General features: G+C 41.4%; 2 protein-coding genes across 3 annotated transcripts in view; one reads left to right on the top strand and one right to left on the bottom strand.

Annotated features, from left to right (window-relative positions):
• The window catches only part of LOC114350943 (dystrophin, isoforms A/C/F/G/H), a 42,430-nt gene extending 22,641 nt beyond the window's left edge, over positions 1 to 19,789 (bottom strand). The window contains exons 1-10 of the mRNA XM_028301909.1: positions 19,462 to 19,789; positions 5,551 to 5,612; positions 4,205 to 4,297; positions 3,779 to 3,917; positions 3,193 to 3,314; positions 2,512 to 2,710; positions 1,790 to 1,941; positions 825 to 1,713; positions 542 to 633; positions 228 to 458 (exon numbers count right to left, since the gene is read on the bottom strand). Of these exons, the coding sequence (XP_028157710.1) occupies positions 228 to 458; positions 542 to 633; positions 825 to 1,713; positions 1,790 to 1,941; positions 2,512 to 2,710; positions 3,193 to 3,314; positions 3,779 to 3,917; positions 4,205 to 4,297; positions 5,551 to 5,612; positions 19,462 to 19,501 (2,019 nt within the window). The 5' untranslated portion in view covers positions 19,502 to 19,789. The remainder of the gene's footprint in view (positions 1 to 227; positions 459 to 541; positions 634 to 824; positions 1,714 to 1,789; positions 1,942 to 2,511; positions 2,711 to 3,192; positions 3,315 to 3,778; positions 3,918 to 4,204; positions 4,298 to 5,550; positions 5,613 to 19,461) is intronic.
• LOC114350946 (uncharacterized) lies at positions 9,235 to 14,910 on the top strand. Of its 2 annotated transcripts, none has more exons than XM_028301913.1 (3): positions 9,235 to 9,688; positions 10,076 to 10,258; positions 10,900 to 14,910. In XM_028301913.1, exon 3 carries the CDS (start codon positions 11,401 to 11,403, stop codon positions 14,515 to 14,517), a length of 3,117 nt encoding a protein of 1,038 aa, XP_028157714.1. In that variant the 5' UTR covers positions 9,235 to 9,688; positions 10,076 to 10,258; positions 10,900 to 11,400; the 3' UTR covers positions 14,518 to 14,910. Both variants share the same exon structure in this region, with proteins under 2 accessions (XP_028157714.1, XP_028157715.1).
• Positions 19,790 to 22,428: the final 2,639 nt, after the last annotated feature.

Raw genomic sequence — 22,428 nt, 5'->3', positions numbered from 1 at the left:
AACTTAAAAAATAATTGAGATAGATTTTTTTTCTTATTTTTCCTAAAGTAGTCATGACTATGTCCAACCTGCGGCGCCGGCTTATCCTTGAATTTTGGGACACGTTGTATATAGATTAGGTACACCAACAAAGTCACATACATAATACAGTTCATACAGTTCATATATTCCATTAAAAAACTAACAAAAAATACACCAAAAAACACAAAACCGAAAAGAAAACTTACCTCCTCAAGCGTCTTCTCGGCGTTGTCGGCCCACGTGTCGAACACATGAAAGCCGATCTGGAAGTCGGCGGGCGCGGGCGGCGGGTCGCTCAGGCGCGGCTTCTTGGCGCCGCCGCCCTCCGTCCCCGCCGCGCCCGGTGACGTCACCGCCGGGCTCGTGTCCATCGGCGTCGACGCTTCCGCGCGCTCCTCCGACGTCACCACGTCAAACTCGAAGCCGAGCTCTTTGATCTGAAGCAAACGAACACAAAACATTGATTAATTTATGATTTACATTAAAAATATACAGAAGTCAGATTGATCATAGGACATACCCGTTGTGCTTGAACATCTAGTATCATGTTGAGGGCGTCCAATCTATCTTGTAAAGCTTCTGCTCGCTCCACTAGTCCACGTTCACCTGAACCTGTAATAAAAATACAGTTTGTTAATCATTGGTCGTAACATAAATAATAAAGAAAATCTGCAGCGCGGCGTTATCGCGTGTGAGTGAGGTACAGTCCACTTCAAATAGTTTGTGACAGTTGACAACACAAAGACGTGTTACGAATTTTTTGTCAATTTTGGATGTCACGAAGTATTGAACGCTGACTTTACCTGCGTGGTCGGCGAGCAGCGCCTGCACGGCGTCGTAGTGCGCGGCCAGCGCGTCCTGCTGCGCGGCCAGCGAGCGCTTGATGCGCTGCAGCTCCTCGATGCGCGCCAGCACCGCGCCGATCTCCGACACCGGGTTCGCCTCCATCTGCTTGAGGCTGGCCTCGTGCCGCGAGCAGGCTTGCAGCAGCTCCTGGTGCGCGTCGTCGCGCGCGCGCAGCGCCCGCAGCCGCGCCAGCTGCGCCAGCGTCCAGCCGCACGTGTGCGACCAGCGCTCGCCCAGCGCCGTCAGCTGGTCCTCGATCTCGGCCACGCGGTCGGGCGCGGCGGCGTCGTCGTCCACCACCACCACGCAGTCGGCCAGCGCGTCCACCAGCGGCTGCCGGCGCCGCAGGTCGGCGTGCAGCGCCTCCACGGCGCGCAGCTCGGGCTCGCCCATGCGCGAGATGCGGTCCTCGGTGCGCGTGAGCCAGCGCCGGAAGTCGTCCAGCTGGCGCTGCTGCGCGGCCATGAGCGCCGCGTGGCCGTCGGCCTGGCGCCGCATGGCGCGCGCGCGCAGCTCCTCCCAGCGGCCCGTCAGCAGGCGGCCCTGCAGGCGCACCTCGGCCGCCTCGTCGCGCGACAGCCCGCCGTCGGCCAGCAGGCGCGCGCCCGCGTCCAGCACGCCGCCCACGCGCGCCTGCTGCTCCGCCAGCTCCAGCAGGAAGCGCTCGTGGCGGTGGAAGTGCTCCTTGAGCTCGGCCAGCGGCGCGTGCTCCTCGGGCGCGGCCGCCGCCGCCAGCCGCTCCTCCGCCTCCAGCAGCCACGCCAGCGCGTCCTCCAGCGCCGCGCCGTAGCCGCCCAGCTCCGCCGACGCCGTCGTCGCCGTCGACACCGGCCGGCTGCCCGACACCTGCCGGACCGGACGACCCAGTGAACAAAACAGATCCGAGCGGCTGTAACACGAGTGATGTGGGACGGTGACGCACCTCGGCGGCGTCGGGCTCGGCGCGCGGCGTGCCGGGCTCGGACGGCAGGCTGTCGACGTCGGCCACGTCCTCGCTGGAGTGCGGCAGCGATTGGAACATGCACATCACGTACATCATGATCGACTTCTTGTCCGGGTGCGGCGTGTTCACGTCTGCGGGGAAATGAGATAGCGTCAGTTACTTTTACATAGCTAACGTTCTACCTAACGTGTCATATACAGGGTGGAATTTTGTAATGCCACCTGGAGGGAAAGTACTCTTAATACTGTAGATAGAAAATTTTACTCAAAGAAAACATTCCTTTATTTTTGAAAAGAAAGACAACTGCATTTAAAGATTTTCAAAAAAATTTCGAAAATTTACCACCATACCATACAATTTTCTGTAAATAATTAAAATAATTAAGATTTCCTGGTTTTCCTTTCATTTGATTTATCAAGTTTGTTAGAGAGATTTCATCCTTATACTTAACCCTAACGATCGATGCAATAAAAATACAGGGTGTAATTTTTAACAAATTTTAGTTGGTTCGATTCCCGGGTGAGGCAAGCAAATTTTTAGAAATCTTTGAATGCAGTTCTATTTCTTTTTCTAAATTAAGCAATGTTTCCTTTGAGTAAAATTTTCTATCTACAGTATTAAGAGTACTTTCCCTCCAGGTGGCATTACAAAATTCCACCCTGTAGAGCTGAAACTAAAGGAGACATTCAGGATTAAAATACCCTCAGGGTCCAGCAGGCGCGGGATGGCGAGCTGGGTCCGCGCGAGCGCGAAGGCGTGGTCGAGGCGCGCGGCGGGCGGGCGGCGCAGCAGCGCGCTGTAGTCGAACAGCTGCGGCCGCCAGCGGTGCAGCAGCGCGTTGAAGGCCAGCCCGTCGCTCCACGACGACGTGAAGTTGCGCACGTTCACGCCCACGTAGTTCTGCAAGACACGCGGTTGTCTTACCGGTTAATAGGTCTAGACCATTGGTTCCCAAAATAGGGGGCGCGCCCCCCAGGGAAGGCGCAAAGACCTTTATAGGGGAGCGCGGGCCATCTGTGTACTTAAGTATAAAAAACCTACGACCGCTGAGAGAATGCATTCCAGACTGCTCGACACGACCAATAAATAATCTGGACTGGAGGATGGGGGGCGCGGAATTTTGTATGGTCGAAAGGGGGGCGTCTCAAATAAGTTTGGGAACCCCTGCTCTAGACACTTGATGTAACCAAACAAAAAATGACACACATTTTGCTTCCGCTCTAATCATTTTAGAAACACGCGATCGAAGCACTTTGCGGATGGTGATTTACAAAAATGACAAATAAAATAGTCACGAACGGCGCGACGATTCTCGCCATGAGTGAAACTTCATAAACCTAAGCCTAGTGGGAGACAAGATAGGGCAACATTAAATAACTGACCTGCGTTTGCGTTCGGCACCAAGCGAGTAGGGTCTTCTCGAGGTTAGTCTGCTGAAGTTCCGACATAAGATCTTTCAGGTGGTAGTGCACCTGCCAGTGCAGGATTATGCTCCATACGAGACCTGTAACCACAACACAAAAATTACTTTAGTTCAGTTTCGAATCAAGACATTTCATCATCATTTCACCCACAAGACGTCCATTGCTGAACATAGTTCTCCCCCAATGATTTCCATATCGCCCGGTTGGTAGCGGCCTACATCCAGCGCCTTCCTGCTACCTTTATGATGTCTTCGGTCCACTTTTTGGGTGGACGTCCCACGCTGCGTTTTCCGGTACGTGCCCTCCACTCCAGAACCTTGCTGCTCCATCAGCCGGCAGTTTTGCGTACTATGTGCCCTGCCCAATGCCACTTCAGCTTGCTAATCTTTCGGGCTATGTCAGTGACTTTAGTTCATTTACGGATCTCCTCATTTCTGATTCGATCTCGTCAAGACATTTATGGGTAAGTTATTTAGATACTAGCAAGTTGAAGATAAGTTAATAGGATAAGTTATTAGGTAGTTTATTTGAGTCGAGCACTTGCCGAGCGTGAGCTTGGGGTTGCCGTCGACGATGTCGTTGCTGCTGATGTTGACGAGCTTGACGCCGCTGGCGTCCAGCACGCTCAGCGCCGTGTTCACGTTGTTGATCTGGTGCACGCGCATGCGCCCCCGCTCGCGTTTCTGAAGGAATGCCGTTTGTATTTTAAAAAGAGAGAAAAGCAGAGATTTTTTCGAGATAAAGAATATTTTGGCGCAAGTACACTATGCGGAATGTTGACCGAGACGAAGAGCGAGCCCGCTCACCGAAATATGGGTGAAGCACAGGTCCCGAGGAAGGAAAAAGTAACCGAGATGCGTATTTACGTCTCGATCAATTTCCCGCATAGTGTACTTGCACTATTTGATTAAATATAAAGACTGTTATCGTCTAACTGAATTAAAGTCGATAGAAAGTAGTTTTGGCTCACATATTGCTGCGCCGTGAGGATCTCCAGCAGCGACAGCAGCACCTCGCCGTCGCGCAGGTCGAGGAACAGGTCTTCCACCAGCGGCTTGTCATTCTGCAACGTCAGGCAACACCGTCCGATCAAATGACTGACAGTTTCACTTTTCCCCCGGGACAAACTTGGCCTACACTAGTTGGATTTTATTTGCGGTCAAGCTGTAGACCCTACAAGAGTTGCAGCGGAACGAGAGGTGGAAATAGTCCCGTGCTCCCGCTCATATTACACAAATTGTACCGTGTTGAAGATACCGTACCGTGATAGAATGACATTTCAATACATCGGCACATAATGATGATCTATAGCTGCAAGGATCTGAACGCAGTTTAGTACGATTAACACCTAGTACCTACTAATTTACAGTTTAGTTGAGTAAAGTGAGGCTATTTAATAATTAAAATTGTCTGTTATACAGAGGGATTTTTATTAGTCGCATAGTGCAATATAGGGAGTGTATTTCCTTAGGCGTCATTGCCGCGTGCAGTAATATGTTCTGGCTGTTAAGCATTCGAATGCGATTTACGACGCTTGACTTCGTGCAGATAAATCTGTGTTGACGTCATATAGGTACCCATGCTTATTAATTAGTCAAATAACGACTAAAACTCATAAAACTCATTTATTTTTGCAAATAGGCTTTTAAAAAGCACTTTTACACGTCCCAATAGTAACCCTACCACTGCTTCGGGACAATAAACTTGCACTCTATCATCATATCTAAAGCTATGTTTTCTTCAGAGATGTGCGAGGATGCTTAGCGAGGGATATGATCTCGCCTCCTGAGGGCCGATTTTAATGATTCTTATGTTAATCGATTTATCTGGTTGTTAATCTTGTAAGTGTCACTAAAGACATGACAGTAATTAAAATTCAATTTAGCGACAACCAGACGAAACGAAAAAGAAAAAGGTTTACAAAATGAACACCCGACTGATTTAGTCTGGAATTTTCAATATTATTTACTTTTCATAAGCTAACTAATTGCTTGCGCAACCTTTCAGCGGGTTACATTGATTTGCATCCGACCTTTAATTACGACAAGGAGCGAAGGGTGCACGCCAGATGCAGCGGTGCGCTTTCAGCCGATCATCATAAACAGCGCGGGAAGGCCCCGCAATTGCCCTTAATTCGCGCCACCAGTCAGTAAACAATGTGTTTGAGAAACATCAAGAGGCACGGCACGGTACAAAGGTTGCGCCTTGAAATCTTCTCACTACGTTAGAAAACGTAATAGATGAGATTTGGCGATCACTTGTGCGATCTGTTCGAGAACACGACGTCAATAATAATATATGATGCACATAAATTACCTTAACCAACTGCGAGTTTATCCATTTGGCGAAGGTTTTCTTTTGGACATCTTCACGTTCGTCTGAAACAATAACAGAATACCTTTAAACAACGTGAATTTTTTTATGTATGAGAAAACGTTAGCACCAAAATAGACAAAAAGTTCGTCATGACGAATTATAAAATAATGTTGCAATGCCCTTACAGGGCCTTGTTTCGGGAATCCAATTGTACCAACATGATGCAATAAAGATTTATGACTTTGACTATAGGTAAATGACTGTGATTTACGGCAAGCGCTATGCAATCTTATAAGATTAGCTATCTCAATAACAACACTGGCAAAAAATAAAAGAATAAGTAACGAGAGGTCTCTAGAAGAACACATTAACAAATTCCTATCAACTAAGCAATCTTACTGGCATCCTCCTCATCAACAGGCTTGTTGAAAAACGCTTCCCATGTTTTCAATAGCGTTATCATGTCATATCAAATGGTCCTTTTGGGCCACACACTTAGCACACGCACGTTAAGTGACTGTCACGACAGTCGTGTAGTTCCAAATGGAAATGTGTGAAAAACTGTAGCGCATACGCGGGCCGGCTGAAAACTGACGGCAGGAGCGGGAGCAGTCCCGTTAGCCACGCTCCGCCGATCTTTATGGCGATTTGTCTCTTGTTCTTGCATAATGCGACCTTCAGACCTAACCTATGCAAATCGGAATCGCATTTAGTACAGTCGAAATCAACATACATATAGTCCATTTTAAGTCATCATCCTTCAAAGTTTACCCTTTTACTATTGGAGACTGATAAATCTTTCAAAGTTTGAGAAACAGAGATTTCAAGACAATTTGCTACTATCAGATTTATTACGAGCCTGAAATTTCAATTACGAATTGAAGGCAAAAACGTGTAAAAAACGCGATTCTGAAATTGTATTTATTTATTTATTTAATTAACATGCAAGTGAGCTTACAGATTTATATCCAAAGTATGACACATTCTTGATCAAGAAGTACATATTTCAGAAAGGAGGATGCGAATTTTTTATTGATCAGATAATACGAACGAACCGCAACGATCCAAAGGTGTCAAGTTACAATAAACTGATACGAAACATGTGTACGAGCGAATCTTAATTTGCACATGGTTTGAATGTTATTGCACCGAACTGCCTAGTCGATTATGTAAATGATTTCAACTCGCAGTGGCATCGTTGCGTAAACAATCACTTGAGCGCCGAGAAGAGCGCAGTGTCAGACGAAGACCCAAGGTCAGTTTTTACCTGCATTGGCGTCTGCGCCGAGCAGCGCGTCTCAACGTCGGCTGATGAGGTCATAGACTTGTTTACTATGCGTCAGCACTTTACACTTAAACTTTTAAGAACGCTACTTACTGCCCTTGGAAGACTAAAAATATTCAGCATATCTACACTACACCGCTAAATTGTGTTGTTTAGACTGACTTATATTATCCGGAAAACCCTGATATAACCCAATGAATGTGCATGTAACATTCGCAAATTATAAGTCTGTCAAAAATAAGTAATTATTTGGTTATTACCGAGTCATTTAGACTCCTGGACGTAGTCCGTAATGGAAGAAATTGTGTTTATTTAGATGATCGATAACGGGAGTATTTATTGATGCTGATTAGCATAACGACACAAATAACGAGTTTAACGAGCTACCTACTACTAACCACCCGTAGTTCAAGTGCATTATCGCAGGCGCCGGCGACAAGCGCAGGGGGCGGCGCCGGCGCCCGCGCCGAAGACTGGTCCCACCACACCCTTACATAACTGACCATGACATGACTCACACGTTTACTTTTACATTTTTACAGAGCGAGCATCCACCGACTCTCGAGATCGCTGTGCACCTGTCCTACACCGGATAGTTTTATCCCACTGACTGTATGTCAGCAGCTAGACCTTTAGCAGTGATTTTGTGCCTGCCTTGACAAGTTTTAAAGAAGTTTCGTAAGACATGCACCTGCTGCTACCAAAAGTTTACGATACACCCATACTGCACTGGGCAGGCCTCCTACTAGGTGGACCGACGATCTGGTAAAGGTCGCGGGAAGAGCCTCGATGCGGGCAGCGCAGGACCGTTCATTGTGGAAAACCTTGGGGGAGGCCTTTGTCCAGCAGTGGACGTCATTTGTGTTGCATGGCAACACTAAGCTGTGGAATTTATATTTTGTGTAATGGCAATGTTTCTCTCTCTCTCGTCTCGGCTCCCACGAATACACAAGTGTCATATCTGAAGATTGTGTTTTAATCAAGAAACCCGCAGTATCCAGCCCTATATACACAAACCAGCGCGCGGCCGCGCCTCATGGTCCTTCGAGATATATAAGAAGATCTGTGGGTTGACCAGAAACCACTTGGAGGAAACGCAAGTATTCGCAATTTTGGGAAGCACAAGGACGCCATTTTCTTCGTTCATTCGTCGTTTGGGTCGCAATTCGCTCAGCATCCAATCAAGCAGCACGCAACAAATCGCAACCAGGTGGCGCTGTAACCGCAAACCCGATTCGTGCCGATTGTGGTGTCGACCATCGCCGAAGAAAGAAAAGGACGCAAAACTTGCAACAAGACCGAGTGCAAGCAGGACGGCAAGAACTTCAACAACACGTTCGTTCAACTTTGTTCATCGTTCGTGCAACACATTCGTTCACCCTTCGTTCAACATTCGTTCATCTGCCGCACCACGTGATGACCAACGCTACGTGCAACACACAGATATGGATAGATGCAGCATGTGTCAAAAATTGTATGAAGCCGAGCGTGCCACTTTTTAAACGTCATTAGTGTCATTTTAGCGAATTTTAGTGATTGCCGCAACGTAAAAGTAATCGTATCATCGTATTGCATTTGCAAAGTCATCGAATGATATCGTGCGACTCGATTCGAAATTTAATTAATTCCGATAAAACTGATAATTTGTAAAATACAAAACCAAAAACATCTTTATAAGAAGAGTACATCGCAGGATTTGTATTAAGGGGCCATCCATAAAGTACGTCACACGAATTTCATGATTTTTTGACCCCCCCTCCGTCCTTGTCACAGGTGGTCACATTTCTGAGACCCCCCCTCCCTAGTGTGACGTCACATGTTTTGCAATTTCACATCGAAAAATTATTAAATTAACAGCAGTTCCGAAATTAGTTTTATTTCCATTTAAATTAAGCACTTTTTTTATGAAATCAACATTATATCAAAAATTTTAAACAATTGAAATGTGATGTCACAAAACTTAGGACCCCTCCCACCCCTTGTCACACCATGTCACACTTTGTCAACCCCCTCCCCCCCTCTTTACGTGTGACGTACTTTATGGATGACCCCTAAAAACAATGCTACTTTATACTTCTTCTACTGCTACTTTATTCTAATTAATTATTTGTTACTTGTGCTGTTAATTACAATTCTCAATCCGTAAATAATTTCTTCTTTCTACCGTGTTCGTACTACTGTCCTCGTAAAATCATCGTAACCGATTGTTGTAATCGGATTACATGAACATCACTCGACCATGTATGTCCATTTGGACATATCGGAATGGCACGCTTTGACGATCAACTTGCTGTATCTACTCTAATCCATATCTGTGGTGCAACACCTTCAATCTCAGTTCATTCGCCAATTTTGCCATTTCCGCCATTTTGTGTTTCGCCCTTTTGTAAGCGGTTAAATTATTGTAATTGACGTAACTATTTTAAGTTAAGCATAGTTATAAGCGTGAATTTGTGTGAGAAGTTTATCCATTGTGGTGAAAAGGAAGTTTAAACATGGAGGAAGGATTAAAACAGAAAATTGCTTCGCGAGGTTACCTAAAAGGTACGATCACAAGATTGCTACAAGTTTGTGAACAAGATTTATCTTCACATTCAATCGAAATCTTAGAAGCAAAACGTGTCAGACTTGAAACATCTTTCGCAGCGTACGAAAAGCTCAACCAAGAAATATTGTACTTGGATGAAAATGACAGCGAAAACGTCGAAAAAACTGAAAGCAACTATTTCGCTATTCTAACAAAGCTAGACTCGGAAATAAAACAAAAGATGTCAACTTCCTCCATGCAAGCCTCCAAGTCACCTCACCATAATTTAACTAAGTTACCGCCAATTACAATCCAAACTTTCAATGGTAAGTTTACGGAATACGTTCCTTTTATTAATATCTTCACTTCCATGATTCACAATGACAATACCATAGACGAGATTCAAAAGTTTTATTACTTGCGTTCGTATTTGCGTGATGAGGCCTTCGACCTCATCAAAAATCTGCCTATTACTGCAGATAGCTACAATGTAGCTCTGGGCCTTCTCAGCAAGAGGTACGAAAATAAATACCGAATCACTGCAGAACATGTATCGCAATTATTAGATTTGAAATCAATTTCAAGGCCTTCTGCCACAAATCTTAGAGAATTTGTATGTGTAGTCCGTCAGCAAATAGCTGCTATTAAAAACATTGACCCTAATGTCATTTACTGGGACGCAATTCTTTTAAGTATTTCAATCCGCAAACTAGATAACTCAACGGCAAAGGCGTACCAACTTGGGCGCTGTATGGAAATGGAGCCCAAACTTGAAGATTTCTTGCTATTCATCGAGAAGCAAGCAATGGCGCTGGAGAATACTGAGCAGGGTCACACTTCCAGCAACAACAACAAGGTGGTGGTGACTCACATGACTACAGCAGCATGCGGATACTGTAAGTGCAATCACAAGTTATACACTTGCAAAAAGTTTAAACTTTCACCTACACAAGAACGAATGCAATTTGTAAGCATTAATAAACTGTGCAATATTTGCCTTGGTGCGCATCAGGGAAAATGCAGGTTCCATTTTAGGTGCTCAGTGTGCAAGAAACCTCACAACACACTGTTGCACAGCGATCAAGCTGCCCCCGCACCCCCTGTTTCTTTGACAGGCAACAATATATCTAATAACAATGTACTTCTTCCCACAGCAAGAGTTAAATTAGTGGCGAAGGATGGCACAGAGCTTCATGTCAAAGCTTTGCTGGACAGTGGCTCGCAAGTTTCATTTGTTACCTCTCATGTGGTCAACCTCTTAGGTTACACCCCTAAGCAAACTAACACCAAAATCATTGGAGTTTCTAATGCAAAAAGTTACACTAAATATTGCATTCCATTAGAAGTCTACTCTTTGAAAAGTCCATTTAAAATAAATGTAAATTGTCATGTAGTTGACCAGATAACATGTAAATTGCCTCAAAACAAGATTGAATTAAATGATTTTAAAATACCTCCCAACTTAACTTTAGCCGATGAGCAGTTCAGTGAACCAAGTGACATTCACATGCTAATGGCAGCTGACATATTTTTCCAGGTGCTCATACCGAGCCAAGGAGGGGCACCTCGCGAGCTGACGGCGTTGCCCACGCAAGCGCCTGAGTCTACTGGGTCTCTGGCTCGTGAGCAACAAAGCAGCAACTACTCGTCAACTGCCACAAAGGATAATTCAGCTAAGCTATTCATAACCAATACCCACTTCGGAAACATTATTGCAGGTACTGTCTCTCCTTTTCAATTACCTAAACAATGCCACAAAGTTGTTCTCAAATGTGAGTTAGGGTTGAGTGACACTATTGCTAACTTTTGGAGTACTGAAAAGGTCCCAGAAGTATATCCTGAGCATTCTTCTGAGCATGAACAGTGTGAGCAAATATTTAAAGAGTCCGTTCAGTTGGAAGACAGTAGATTTCAAGTCGCATTACCTTTAAAGTTACCTTTACCTCAAATTAATGACGTCCTTGGCGAATCTTTTCATTTGGCTCTCAAACGGTTCTATAATTTAGAAAAAAGGCTACATGCAAATCCTGAGTTATTCATGCTATACAAAAATTTCATTCATGAATACTTAGCACTAAATCATGGTCACTACATAGACATTGAAAGTTATGATTTGATGAAACAACCTGTTTATTTTCTGCCACATCATGCGGTAATAAATGACAATAGTAAAACTACTAAACTCAGAACTGTGTTTGATGGTTCCATGAAGTCAAGCAATAAAGTATCATTAAATGACTTACTATTAAATGGGCCTGTAGTTCAAAGAGAATTATTTGACATAATATTGTTATTTCGATTAGGTGATTATACTTTCACTGCTGACATCAAGCGCATGTTTCGCAATATAAAAGTAGATCCGGAATACACTTCTCTTCAGAATATACTATGGAGGGACGATCCCACCGAGTCAGTGCAATGCATTCAATTAGATACTGTAACGTATGGGTTGAAAAGCAGTACATACATTGCCACTCGCTGTTTAGATGAGCTAGCAAATAGATATAGGGACGAATTTCCTCTAGCCTCATCCATAATTAAAAATAATGTGTATTGTGATGATATTTTATTTTCTCACAATGATCTCGAAACTGTGTTTGCGGCACGTGACGAATTGCGTAGATTACTGTCACTAGGTAGTTTTGAAACTCACAAATGGAGCTCCAATGACAGTCAAGTTCTATCTGATATACCAATCAATGACTTGCATTTTGATAGTCTTGATTTGCAAAAAGACAACTTTAATATGAAGGCTTTAGGTCTTACAGTAAATGTGAAGCATGATCACTTCATAATATCTTCACCACAGCCATTTGATTCAAAGAAAATCACTAAGAGAACTATTTTGAGTTATATAGGCAAATTCTATGATCCAATGGGTTTTGTTAGTCCTATTATTGTCTCAGCCAAGTCTATAATGCAAAAACTTTGGCTGCAAAAATTAGAGTGGAATGACAGTCCCCAACCTGATGTGTGTCAGGAGTGGCAATCTTTTACAGCTGACTTAGCTGCAATGAAACCAATTTTATTACAAAGAAATTTAAGCATTTCAGACGTTGACACAGCTGAATTAATCGGATTCGCAGACGCATCCAGTACGACTGGCTACGGCTGCTGCGTATACCTTCGCTGGTCCAGCCCCACAGGTACTGTGAATGTGCAATTACTCTGCTCGAAGTCGCGCATCAATCCTATACAAAAGAAAGGTATGACTGTGCCAAAGTTAGAGCTAAATGCTGCACTTATACTGTCAAAGTTAATTTTTAAAGTTTATGATGTTCTTATAACAAAAATTAAAATTAGTAATGTCTACCTATTTACTGATTCTAAAATAGTCCTTGCATGGCTTAGTACCGATCCAACAATGCTCAAAGCATACGTTGCAAACAGAGTAATTGCCATTCGCCAAACCTGCGATCAATGGGACTGGCTGTATGTGAAGTCAGCTGACAATCCTGCGGATCTTGTAAGTCGCGGAACCAAGCCAGGTGAATTGTTAGGGTGTGATTTGTGGTGGCATGGTCCTCAATTTCTTCAAACTAGCGAGCTTGACTTTTCCTCTTGCTATACGGGTCTACCTGTCGACTTACCTGAAGTGAAACTCTGCTCAGCCTTCTCCTGTAACGTTGTGTGTGACGATTTCGATCAGCTTGCATTTATATTTCAGCGTTTGCATGATTGCTCAGATATACATAAAATGACTAGGTTGTTAGCTTATATCTTGAGATTTTTAAATAATTTAAATAAAAATAAACAAAAATTAAATGCATCATTTTTAAGTGCACAAGAACTTAACAATGCGTTAATGCTATTAATTAAGTACGAACAACATACCTATTTTCAAACTGAATTAAATTTATTGCGCAATGGCAAGAATGTTAAGGGAAATTTAGCTAATCTGCACCCCCATATCGACGACCAAGGGCTTTTACGTGTGGGTGGTAGGCTTCATCACGCAGATATCGCTTACGCACAAAAACATCCCATAATATTACCGAAAAGTTCTATTGTCACTAACTTGCTTATACGAAGTGAACACGAAAGGTTACTGCACGCAGGGCCTAGGCTTTTACTTGCGCATTTAAACCAAAGGTATTGGATTGTAAACGGCTTAATGGAAATTAAGAAGATAACTCATAAGTGTATTACATGTTTCAGACAAAAAGCCACTGTGGCCAAACAGCTGATGGGGTCCTTGCCAGCTGCTCGCGTCACTGCGACCAGCCGTCCCTTTGAGAAGGTCGGAGTGGATTTCGCCGGGCCTATTGATGTCAAGCTATCGCGAGTGAGACGATCTGTAGTTGGTAAAGGTTACATCTGCGTGTTCGTCTGTTTTACGACGAAGGCCGTCCACTTGGAATTGGCCTCAGATCTAACCACTGAAACCTTTCTCGCTTGCTTAAGAAGGCTGATATCACGAAGAGGATTGCCCGCCGAAATTCACTGCGACAATGCTAGTACTTTTAAATGTGCACGGTCCCATCTAGCTGAGCTTTACAAATTGCACACTTCCCAGAGTCACCAAGCAGAAGTACATCATTTCGCAACACAACGCGGTATTGCTTTTAAGTTTATCCCCGCTTACTCACCTACCTTCGGGGGACTATGGGAAGCTGCAGTTAAAAGCACAAAATATCACCTAAAAAGAGTTCTGCAAAAAACTGTACTTACCTATGAGCAACTTAATACTGTGTTAACAGAGATAGAAGCAATACTCAACTCGAGACCCCTTCTACCTCTGTCATCAGATCCTGATGATTTTTGTTATTTGTCACCAGGACATTTCATTATTGGTTCTCCTCTAACTATGTATCCGGAACAGAATGTTGTCGTTCCGCGAAATAAATTAAAATTTTGGCAATTATGTACTAATTTAAAACAAATGTTTTGGAAAACTTGGCATAAGAAGTATCTTAATGTATTGCAAAATAGGCCAAAATGGAGAACAGATTGCAATGATGTAAAAGTAGGAAGTTTAGTAATTTTAAAAGATGATAACACTCCTTCAATGTCATGGCCTATGGCTAGAATTATAAATGTTTTCCCTGGGCATGACACAAAAGTTAGAGCAGTAGAAGTAATGACATCTAATAAGAAAACTCATGTTCGTGGCATACATAAAGTGTGTCTATTGCCAATAGATGATAATCTGTAAAATGTTATCACTTAATTTTAGAAGTTAAGGCTAATTAATAAACTTACTGTTAATTTAGTTACGTGTGCATAATATCTTATGATTACTTACAAGATGTAACAAATTACAAATTATGTCTTGTACAAAATGTGTACTGTAATGAGTATTATTAGTCTAACTTACCTTTAGTTACCTACTAATTAATAGTAAAATTAATGTTGTGTAACTATCAAATATTTTCGCCCTTCCTGGGGCCCCAGTATGTTGCATGGCAACACTAAGCTGTGGAATTTATATTTTGTGTAATGGCAATGTTTCTCTCTCTCTCGTCTCGGCTCCCACGAATACACAAGTGTCATATCTGAAGATTGTGTTTTAATCAAGAAACCCGCAGTATCCAGCCCTATCATACACAAATACGCGCGCGGCCGCGCCTCAATTTGGCTGAAAAGAAGAAGAAGAAGACACCCATACTGAACTTTAGACTTAACTGTAAAACAACAACCAACTAAACACAATATAGGTTTTTACGGTGAGACCTATACGTCTCAATGAATAATTCATTTTTTCATATTAGCACAAAATAGAATAGTTACTGTGCACTGTGATAAGTTAAACAGGCAGATTAGTGAATAGACTGGGGTCAACGCCTGATAGTGTATTTTCAGGATTCCGTACGGAAAAATTGGAAATATATCGTGGATGATAAGGATAAATTACGAAGGCGTAAAATATATTTTTGAAATCCATGAAGAAAATTATAGAAAAATTAACCGAATTTTAATTTTGTTATTTAACCACCCATCACACGTCGTTAATGCGATAAGGAAGTAATTAATGAAGAAGATTAACAGCATCTGAGAAATGTGTGGCCGATGGAGCGCGACAGCAGCTCGGCACGCGGCATGGAGACCAAAACATTCCGTGTTCCGGCGCACAGCGGAACAATTATTTCGAGTAATTTCTCTTCATTAGGCGGCGGGTGACGCGCCTGTCTGCTCGCGAGCTGCCGACGGGACTTGCCAGCAAAAACACAAAGCAGATACTACCTAACTTACAATATCACATTCTGATTAGATCCAAATCAATAAAGAAACAAATAGACGCTCTAATGAAACGTCTTAATTGTTTAATCAATGCAAACTTAATAAATCCTGCTATTATATCCTACGTCATATTACATGAATATAGACTTTAATTACTTTGGACAATACCTATAATCACTACAATGTTTTAATTTTTAAATACAAAACCTAGATGTTTGACTTTGCGGCAATAATCAATGAAAAAGTCTCGAACGTTAATGATAGTGATGAATAGATAATACCGACATAAGTAAACGAAAATGGCCTTGGCACCCACTGGTCATTTGAGTGTCCAAGTAGATGTCACAATCCAATAAGAAAAAACAGTACGATAGGGTTTAGAAGTGGTAAACTTATTATTTTACGATACCTCAGATTTATCTGTGTTAGTTATCAATTAATAACAATAATGATATCGACAAGGTTTAAATACAGTCCTAAGCCAGTAACCGCCATACGATATTTCCTGAGACAGCTACAGTAATAATACACTGGTTTCCAAAGTTGTATAATTTATTATTGTCCCGGCTTCACAAACCCTGTACGCACCAATACCTCAAGCTGAAACCGATTAGGAAAGAAAGAGTGTATAGGTAGGTGTATTGTTATTAGGCAGATAAATTGTTTATTATTAGACTCGAGTTTGGCGGTTGATTTTTGTAATCTGCTGTTTCTGCTATGTATGCCTATAAGTAATAGTTTTAAGTAGTAAGATGTCTCGATCTTTTAGGGTACACCTTGGGTACAGTTGGATACACGCTGTATAAGATTCATGACGTTGAAACCAGCATTTTACTAATCCAAAGTATAGACCATAGCCCACAGGTGTAGGATGCATCGACCGACCTGTGCATAATAAACGCGGTAAACAGTTGTTTGTATGCGGCGCCGCGCGAGCCGATTATGACAATAACCGTACGCGCGCCGCCAGACCCGGCGCAGACGCCCCTCGGCTAAGTAGTGTAGGAAAGAAGACTTCAAAATTCACCCCCTTGGGAGATTAAATGTGGATTCAATATGTATGGGGAAACAAGATGAGTTGATAAGTAAACACGTGTTTCAGGGTTTTTATAATTCAACCTCTAAAAGGGGAACCAATAATGGACAGAGACATTTTGTGACAAATGTCGATGACTGAAATTCACGCGGGCGAACCCGCGACCATAAACTAGTATTATATTATGTTGCATTAACTAATTTCTGTTTAAAATATTGTGAGAATGGGAGGGAGTTTGCAAGAATGGATGGCCTGTACAGCTCATAATGTACATAATTTAATCCAATTAGAATATTCAGACAAAAATAGCAATGTTTCAATGAAATAAAATAACAGAATGATTCCCACGTTACATATTGTTACAGCCATTAGGATCTAAGCTCGTAATAAAACTCGGCTCACTCAACTAGTTAAAAGTTAGTCACTGAGTGGAATTAGTGTCATGACATCATGTCAACAGCTATAAAAAAATGAATATGGACTGAGACTTGGATGCAAACAAATCAAAGACCTTCAATTTAAAGAGTTTAATAATACTGTTTCTCTGAAAAAGAAGTAAGATAAGTTTTAACCAGTGGATTAAACAATCCATTGATTAATATATCATTTGATTGAGAGCTGCCATGGTCATTCCTAGCCTACATCATACACACCAACATAGATGATCTGATTAGTTTTAAACAATTTAAGGAATGATTTGTAGGTCAACAGTAAAATCATTGAACTACTTAAATTCTCATTTTTTTTGCATTGCATAAATACAACTATAAAATTGCAATGTCCACACAGCAGTGGGTATCGCGGCTAAGGAGGTATTGCGTGAGGCAGGGAAACCTGTTCTTTGGAGGAATATGATCTGCTGAAAGGTATTATATTTCATACTAAGTTAGCTTTCTTCAGTCCAATTGGTGCATGACAGAGTCTGTGTGCCCATATGAAATATCTTGCAATCTGGTTAGAAGACATAGACGGTTGGATTTTTAATAAACATTCAGTTTGTTGATGTTGAAATAATTTAAGAATTGAATTAAGTTTAAATAACATAATGAGCAATGAACATGTTGTGGTTGGGCCTATGTCCAACTTTCTTATCTTTCTTCTCTTCCTTTTCTTCGGTGGCTCCAACTCTCAAAATTATCTAGCTGCATGAGATGGTTTCCCACTAATCTGTTTATCGGATTCGGGGCCAGCACCTTCGCAGGAGCCAACCTTCGCGAAAAACCTCTATGGGAAATTAAGAAAAAACTCTATCTTGTCTTGGAACGTCTGTCAACGAAGTCAATGTGAAAAATCCGCTGAATATTTGCTGAAGATATTGAAATAATCAAAACCGCAAGAAATATCGACGGGTCGACCCTCGAAGCCTGGTCTCCGTCTCCTGATCCGCAGGTTGGTGGTTTCCGTTTTATGCAGCTGTATTTTTGAGTTGTTTGGAGTCACCAGCCGACCCCCGCATCATCTTTCTTCCCCGCAATTTTTATTCCTGGTGTGGCTATTTACACGCCACATCATGTTGTATGTTTGCACATTGCATAAGTATAAATGAATGAATCCTTGTGTAGAAATTTCGTTCTGATTTATAGTTTTAAACTGATTCAGAACTTCCTTTTTAAAATTTTTTAGAGTAAAATTTTCATTAGTGCATGCACATTGTCAATCAGAATAGACCGTAAACTGAAGTAATAACTATATTATAGGTATTCAAATAGCTTAGATACGTAAAAAAATATAAATAGTGAATATTTTTTTTTAATTATTTTGTACCTAAAACAATTAGGTAAGTGTAAAAATGGTTACTGCAATAACATGCAGTTAAGAATCTAGCAGTTGCCTATGTCCTACATACAATGGACTGTATGCAGTTGGAAAAGTAGACATCCACTCCTTCAATTGTAATTAGGTACTTACAGTAACATAGAAAATATTTCTACTTGCTAGGTGATTACTAAGCAATCGAATGAATTGAAATCTGAGGAACATGGGTTTGATTGAATATTAAATTCTGCCACCACTGGACTATTGTGGTTATTCCACCCATAACACCAGTAGCTTACCGTGATTCTCTTTATTAAAAATCTTCAAAGTATATTTAATTACTTTTTATTAAATTGTGAAAGTTGGCTTATTTACAAAATAGAATTTGTGGTTATTCCTCCCATGACGCTACTAAATTTCATACCTGACCCACATTCATTGCATATGGATGCCATGGTAGTTACAATGGGTCATGAAAAATAATATGCACTAGTAGATAACAGTATAGCATGACAACAACATACACTGTGCCATTCTTGGTGATAGTCGAAGTTCATCGACGACGACAATGACAATAGTTAGTTTTGCAGGCAATCTAATACCACACTTAGCCTCAGATTGGGCCATTGCCCGCATTTATCTTCCTACTCCAACCACCCCAGATCCCCCAGAAAGCAAGCAGCCTGTCTAGGCTGCTACAGGCCTCCTGCAATGACGATGGTGATTGGAGTAATTATGTCTTATTTGACTACTAAATTTTGTAAATGATAATTAATTTTTTGACATTTAAATTCTATGGGCCTGATTAACAAAAAGTTAAACACTCAAACGTGCCCAAAATTGTTATCCAAATCCTAACACCTAAATTATCAGCAGGCACGGAGGATGATCTATATTCTCCCATATGTGGGGAAAGCTGGTTTAGGCACTAGTTTTATCATGGCTGTGTACACAAGTGATAAGATAGTGTCGGTATTCGGCCGCCATGTATCAACTGTCTTGCAAGCACCCACGCAGCGAGGCTCGAGACCGTAGGCAACGTTGCCCTAAACTTCTCCCACAAACCACTTTCAAGGCCTTGCCCCAACTAACGACAACACGAGACCTATGACGCGACTACCTACTTACCCACAAAACTGGAATCCATCTTCGCCGTACCAGGCTCCATCTCAACTTCTGTGCTCCGGGGTAGTGACTATCAAGTTATCACAAGTGATATAAACTTTTCTTGAGACATGACAACACATACACACCGCCACTCCCAAGCGTAAACTTTGTCCAAACTTTTCAAAACACTAAACTGACAGAACTTCGTGCCGGTGGCAAGGCCTGCACTTTCACTTTGTTTTTTAGACACTTTTCACTCACTTTAGCACATAAAAAGCACAAAGATGCATTAGTATTTAATAAAAAGCAAGGAAAACATCATCTCAAACAGACAGAAGCTTCACGCAGAAACTACGAAAGAAATGACAAGTAAGATGACTATAGTGACGTGCGCATTTGATAGTAACTTAACTATCGATAAATTCCTTTTATACATTTCTTTGAAACCGAGATATTAAATCAAAAATAAATATAACTAAATTATTCTAAAAGATGCAGATTTTAATTTTTTAATGCAAATGAGAGCTGCGATTGCAGACTTCTAAAATTGAGTTTGCTCCTTTGCTCCGGGCGGCTTACTTGTTTTCTGGGTATTTTATGTACCTACATAATTTTTATTAATATCATGACTGTTTTATTTTATCAGAGTAACTATAATACCTCTTAATACAAAAGTTATAACGTTTTCTTTACAATAAGTAATTAAAAGAAAAAATCCGTAATATTCTACGGCGTAGGTATCACTGTTGTTAATTATACAGTGTGAGTCACGTTAAAGTGTACATATGAAAATAGATGAAACTAGACCTATTTTTATCGACAAAAAAGAGGTCAAAAAATTTTTGAGATTTTTTTTTAATTTTTTATAGAATTTTTTTTCTTCCGATTACTTATTGTAAAGAAAACGTAATAACTTTTAAACTAAGCGGTATATCCTGATAATATAAAAACAGTAATAATGCTAAATAACAGGCAATACTAAAAAAATACATAAAATACACAAAAAATGCCAACAAATAATAAAAAATGATACTTTTTGAAAAAAATCTGCTTTTAAAATCGTGTTTTTTTGGTTATTTGATAAATTTCTCCAAAAAATGCCCCTATAATAGGTGGTTTTTATTACTTTGTATTATTATCTATCGTATTATCTTTCTAAAACCAAAAATTGCATGTCTCTATCCCTATCACAACATTTGCTATAATAGTTTGAACAAAGGCCTGCCACAACATTATTCTCCGCTACAGGTAGAGACAATTTTAATTTTAACTAAAATGCTTATTTTACTTCGAAATCTTTTGTTTTTATTTGAAATCTAACTTGTCTTTATCAAAATTACAAATCTAGGGCCATTTTCAGTTTCGTTGTTAACGAAGCGTTGAATGGCGCGCCCGGAGAGGCTTAGTTCAAACGATCATTGCAAACGTTGTGATAGGGATAGAGACATGCGATTTTTGGTTGTACGAAGGTAATACGATAGAGAATAATACAAAGTAATAAAAACCACCGGTTATAGGGGCATTTTTTGGAGAAATTTAACAAATAACCAAAAAAACACGAATTTAAAAGCAGATTTTTTTCAAAAAGTATCATTTTTTATTATTTGTTGGCATTTTTTGTGTATTTTATGTTAAAAATCTTTATTTATTTTTTTTTTACTCACACAAAAAATCCAACAGAATTACATAGTGAATGTATAAGATACGTTTGATGTTCATTCTTGTGTGAGTCTGATGCCTATGCTAGGTATTTAGTATACCTGTATTACAGGTCATCAGGCTCCCACCACCTCAGGTCACTAATAAGCTTTAATTTTACACTTTAATATTAACTTACTCGTATCAGAATTACAATAAATACAAGAAATATATATATGTGTGTGTGTGTGTGTGTGTGTGTGTGTGTGTGTGTGTGTGTGTGTGTGGTTTTGGTATTTATGTTAACACTGTTATTAGCTTTTCGGTTTCATCATAGCTCAAGTCCATGAGCCACTCTGAAACTTTCTTTTTACACTCACGATGCAGAAGAGGGTAGATGGTGAGGGTAGAATTAGCATTGTTGTAGAGTCGGTTTCCCAGAAAACAAAAGAATCTGTGGGCAAATTTTGTTTGGAATTGGACGGTGGAGCATACAGTACCCTTCCTGCGTTTGTCAGCGTTAAGAAGCGGGTTATATGGGAAGAGGGCGTGTTTGCGAAGTATGACAGCAAGTACAAACAGTTGTCGGACAGTTAACACTTTCCAATGTTTATATACCTCTGTTGTGGGATGTAGAATGGGTAAGAATGCACCAACCTTGAGCACCGCTCTCTGCGCCCTCTCCACTCTCAATAAATGAGTTTTTGCAGCACCACCCCAAGAGGAGATACAATACCCTATGAGGGATTGGCAAAGAGACAAATAGATTGTCCTTATGACCTTATAGCCAGCAACATGGCGTAATGTTTTGAATATATATATTAATTTCCTTATCCTGGAAGCAAGAAGATTTAAGTGGGGTTGGAAGTTGAGGCAGCAGTCAATCATGACACCCAAATACTTCACAGAGTCAGTGGCGACTAGGCCAGGACAAGAACACGTTGCACATGCAGTCAACCTCTGGCATGAGCCCAAGTGTGATGTAAGATTAAGGTTAACCGGAACATTCCTCCTAGTAATCGAAAACGTCATATATTTGGTCTTGCCTACATTGAGTGACAGCAAATTACCGGCCAGCCAATCCGAGACCAACTCAAATCCAGCCTGGGCAAAACGAAAGACCGATTCCCAACCACGACCACGGAACAGCAAGGCAGTGTCATCGGCAAAAGCCACTATTTTACCATTCTGAAGTTTCATCTGACACAGGTCGTTAATGTAGATGAGGAACAACGTGGGTCCAAGGACACTGCCCTGCGGCACACCGAAAGTGACAGGCAGCTCTCCACTAATCCATTCATCAATTTTGACAGCCTGATAACGATTCGTTAAGTAGCTGGTAAATAGTTG

Source organism: Ostrinia furnacalis, unplaced genomic scaffold (genome assembly GCF_004193835.3).
Source record: "Ostrinia furnacalis isolate ACB-3 unplaced genomic scaffold, ASM419383v2 OfSCF1026, whole genome shotgun sequence".
NCBI classification, from domain to species: Eukaryota; Metazoa; Arthropoda; class Insecta; order Lepidoptera; family Crambidae; genus Ostrinia; species Ostrinia furnacalis.
The sequence above is the reverse complement of the archived record's forward strand: the minus strand, read 5'-3'. Positions and strand labels throughout refer to the sequence as shown.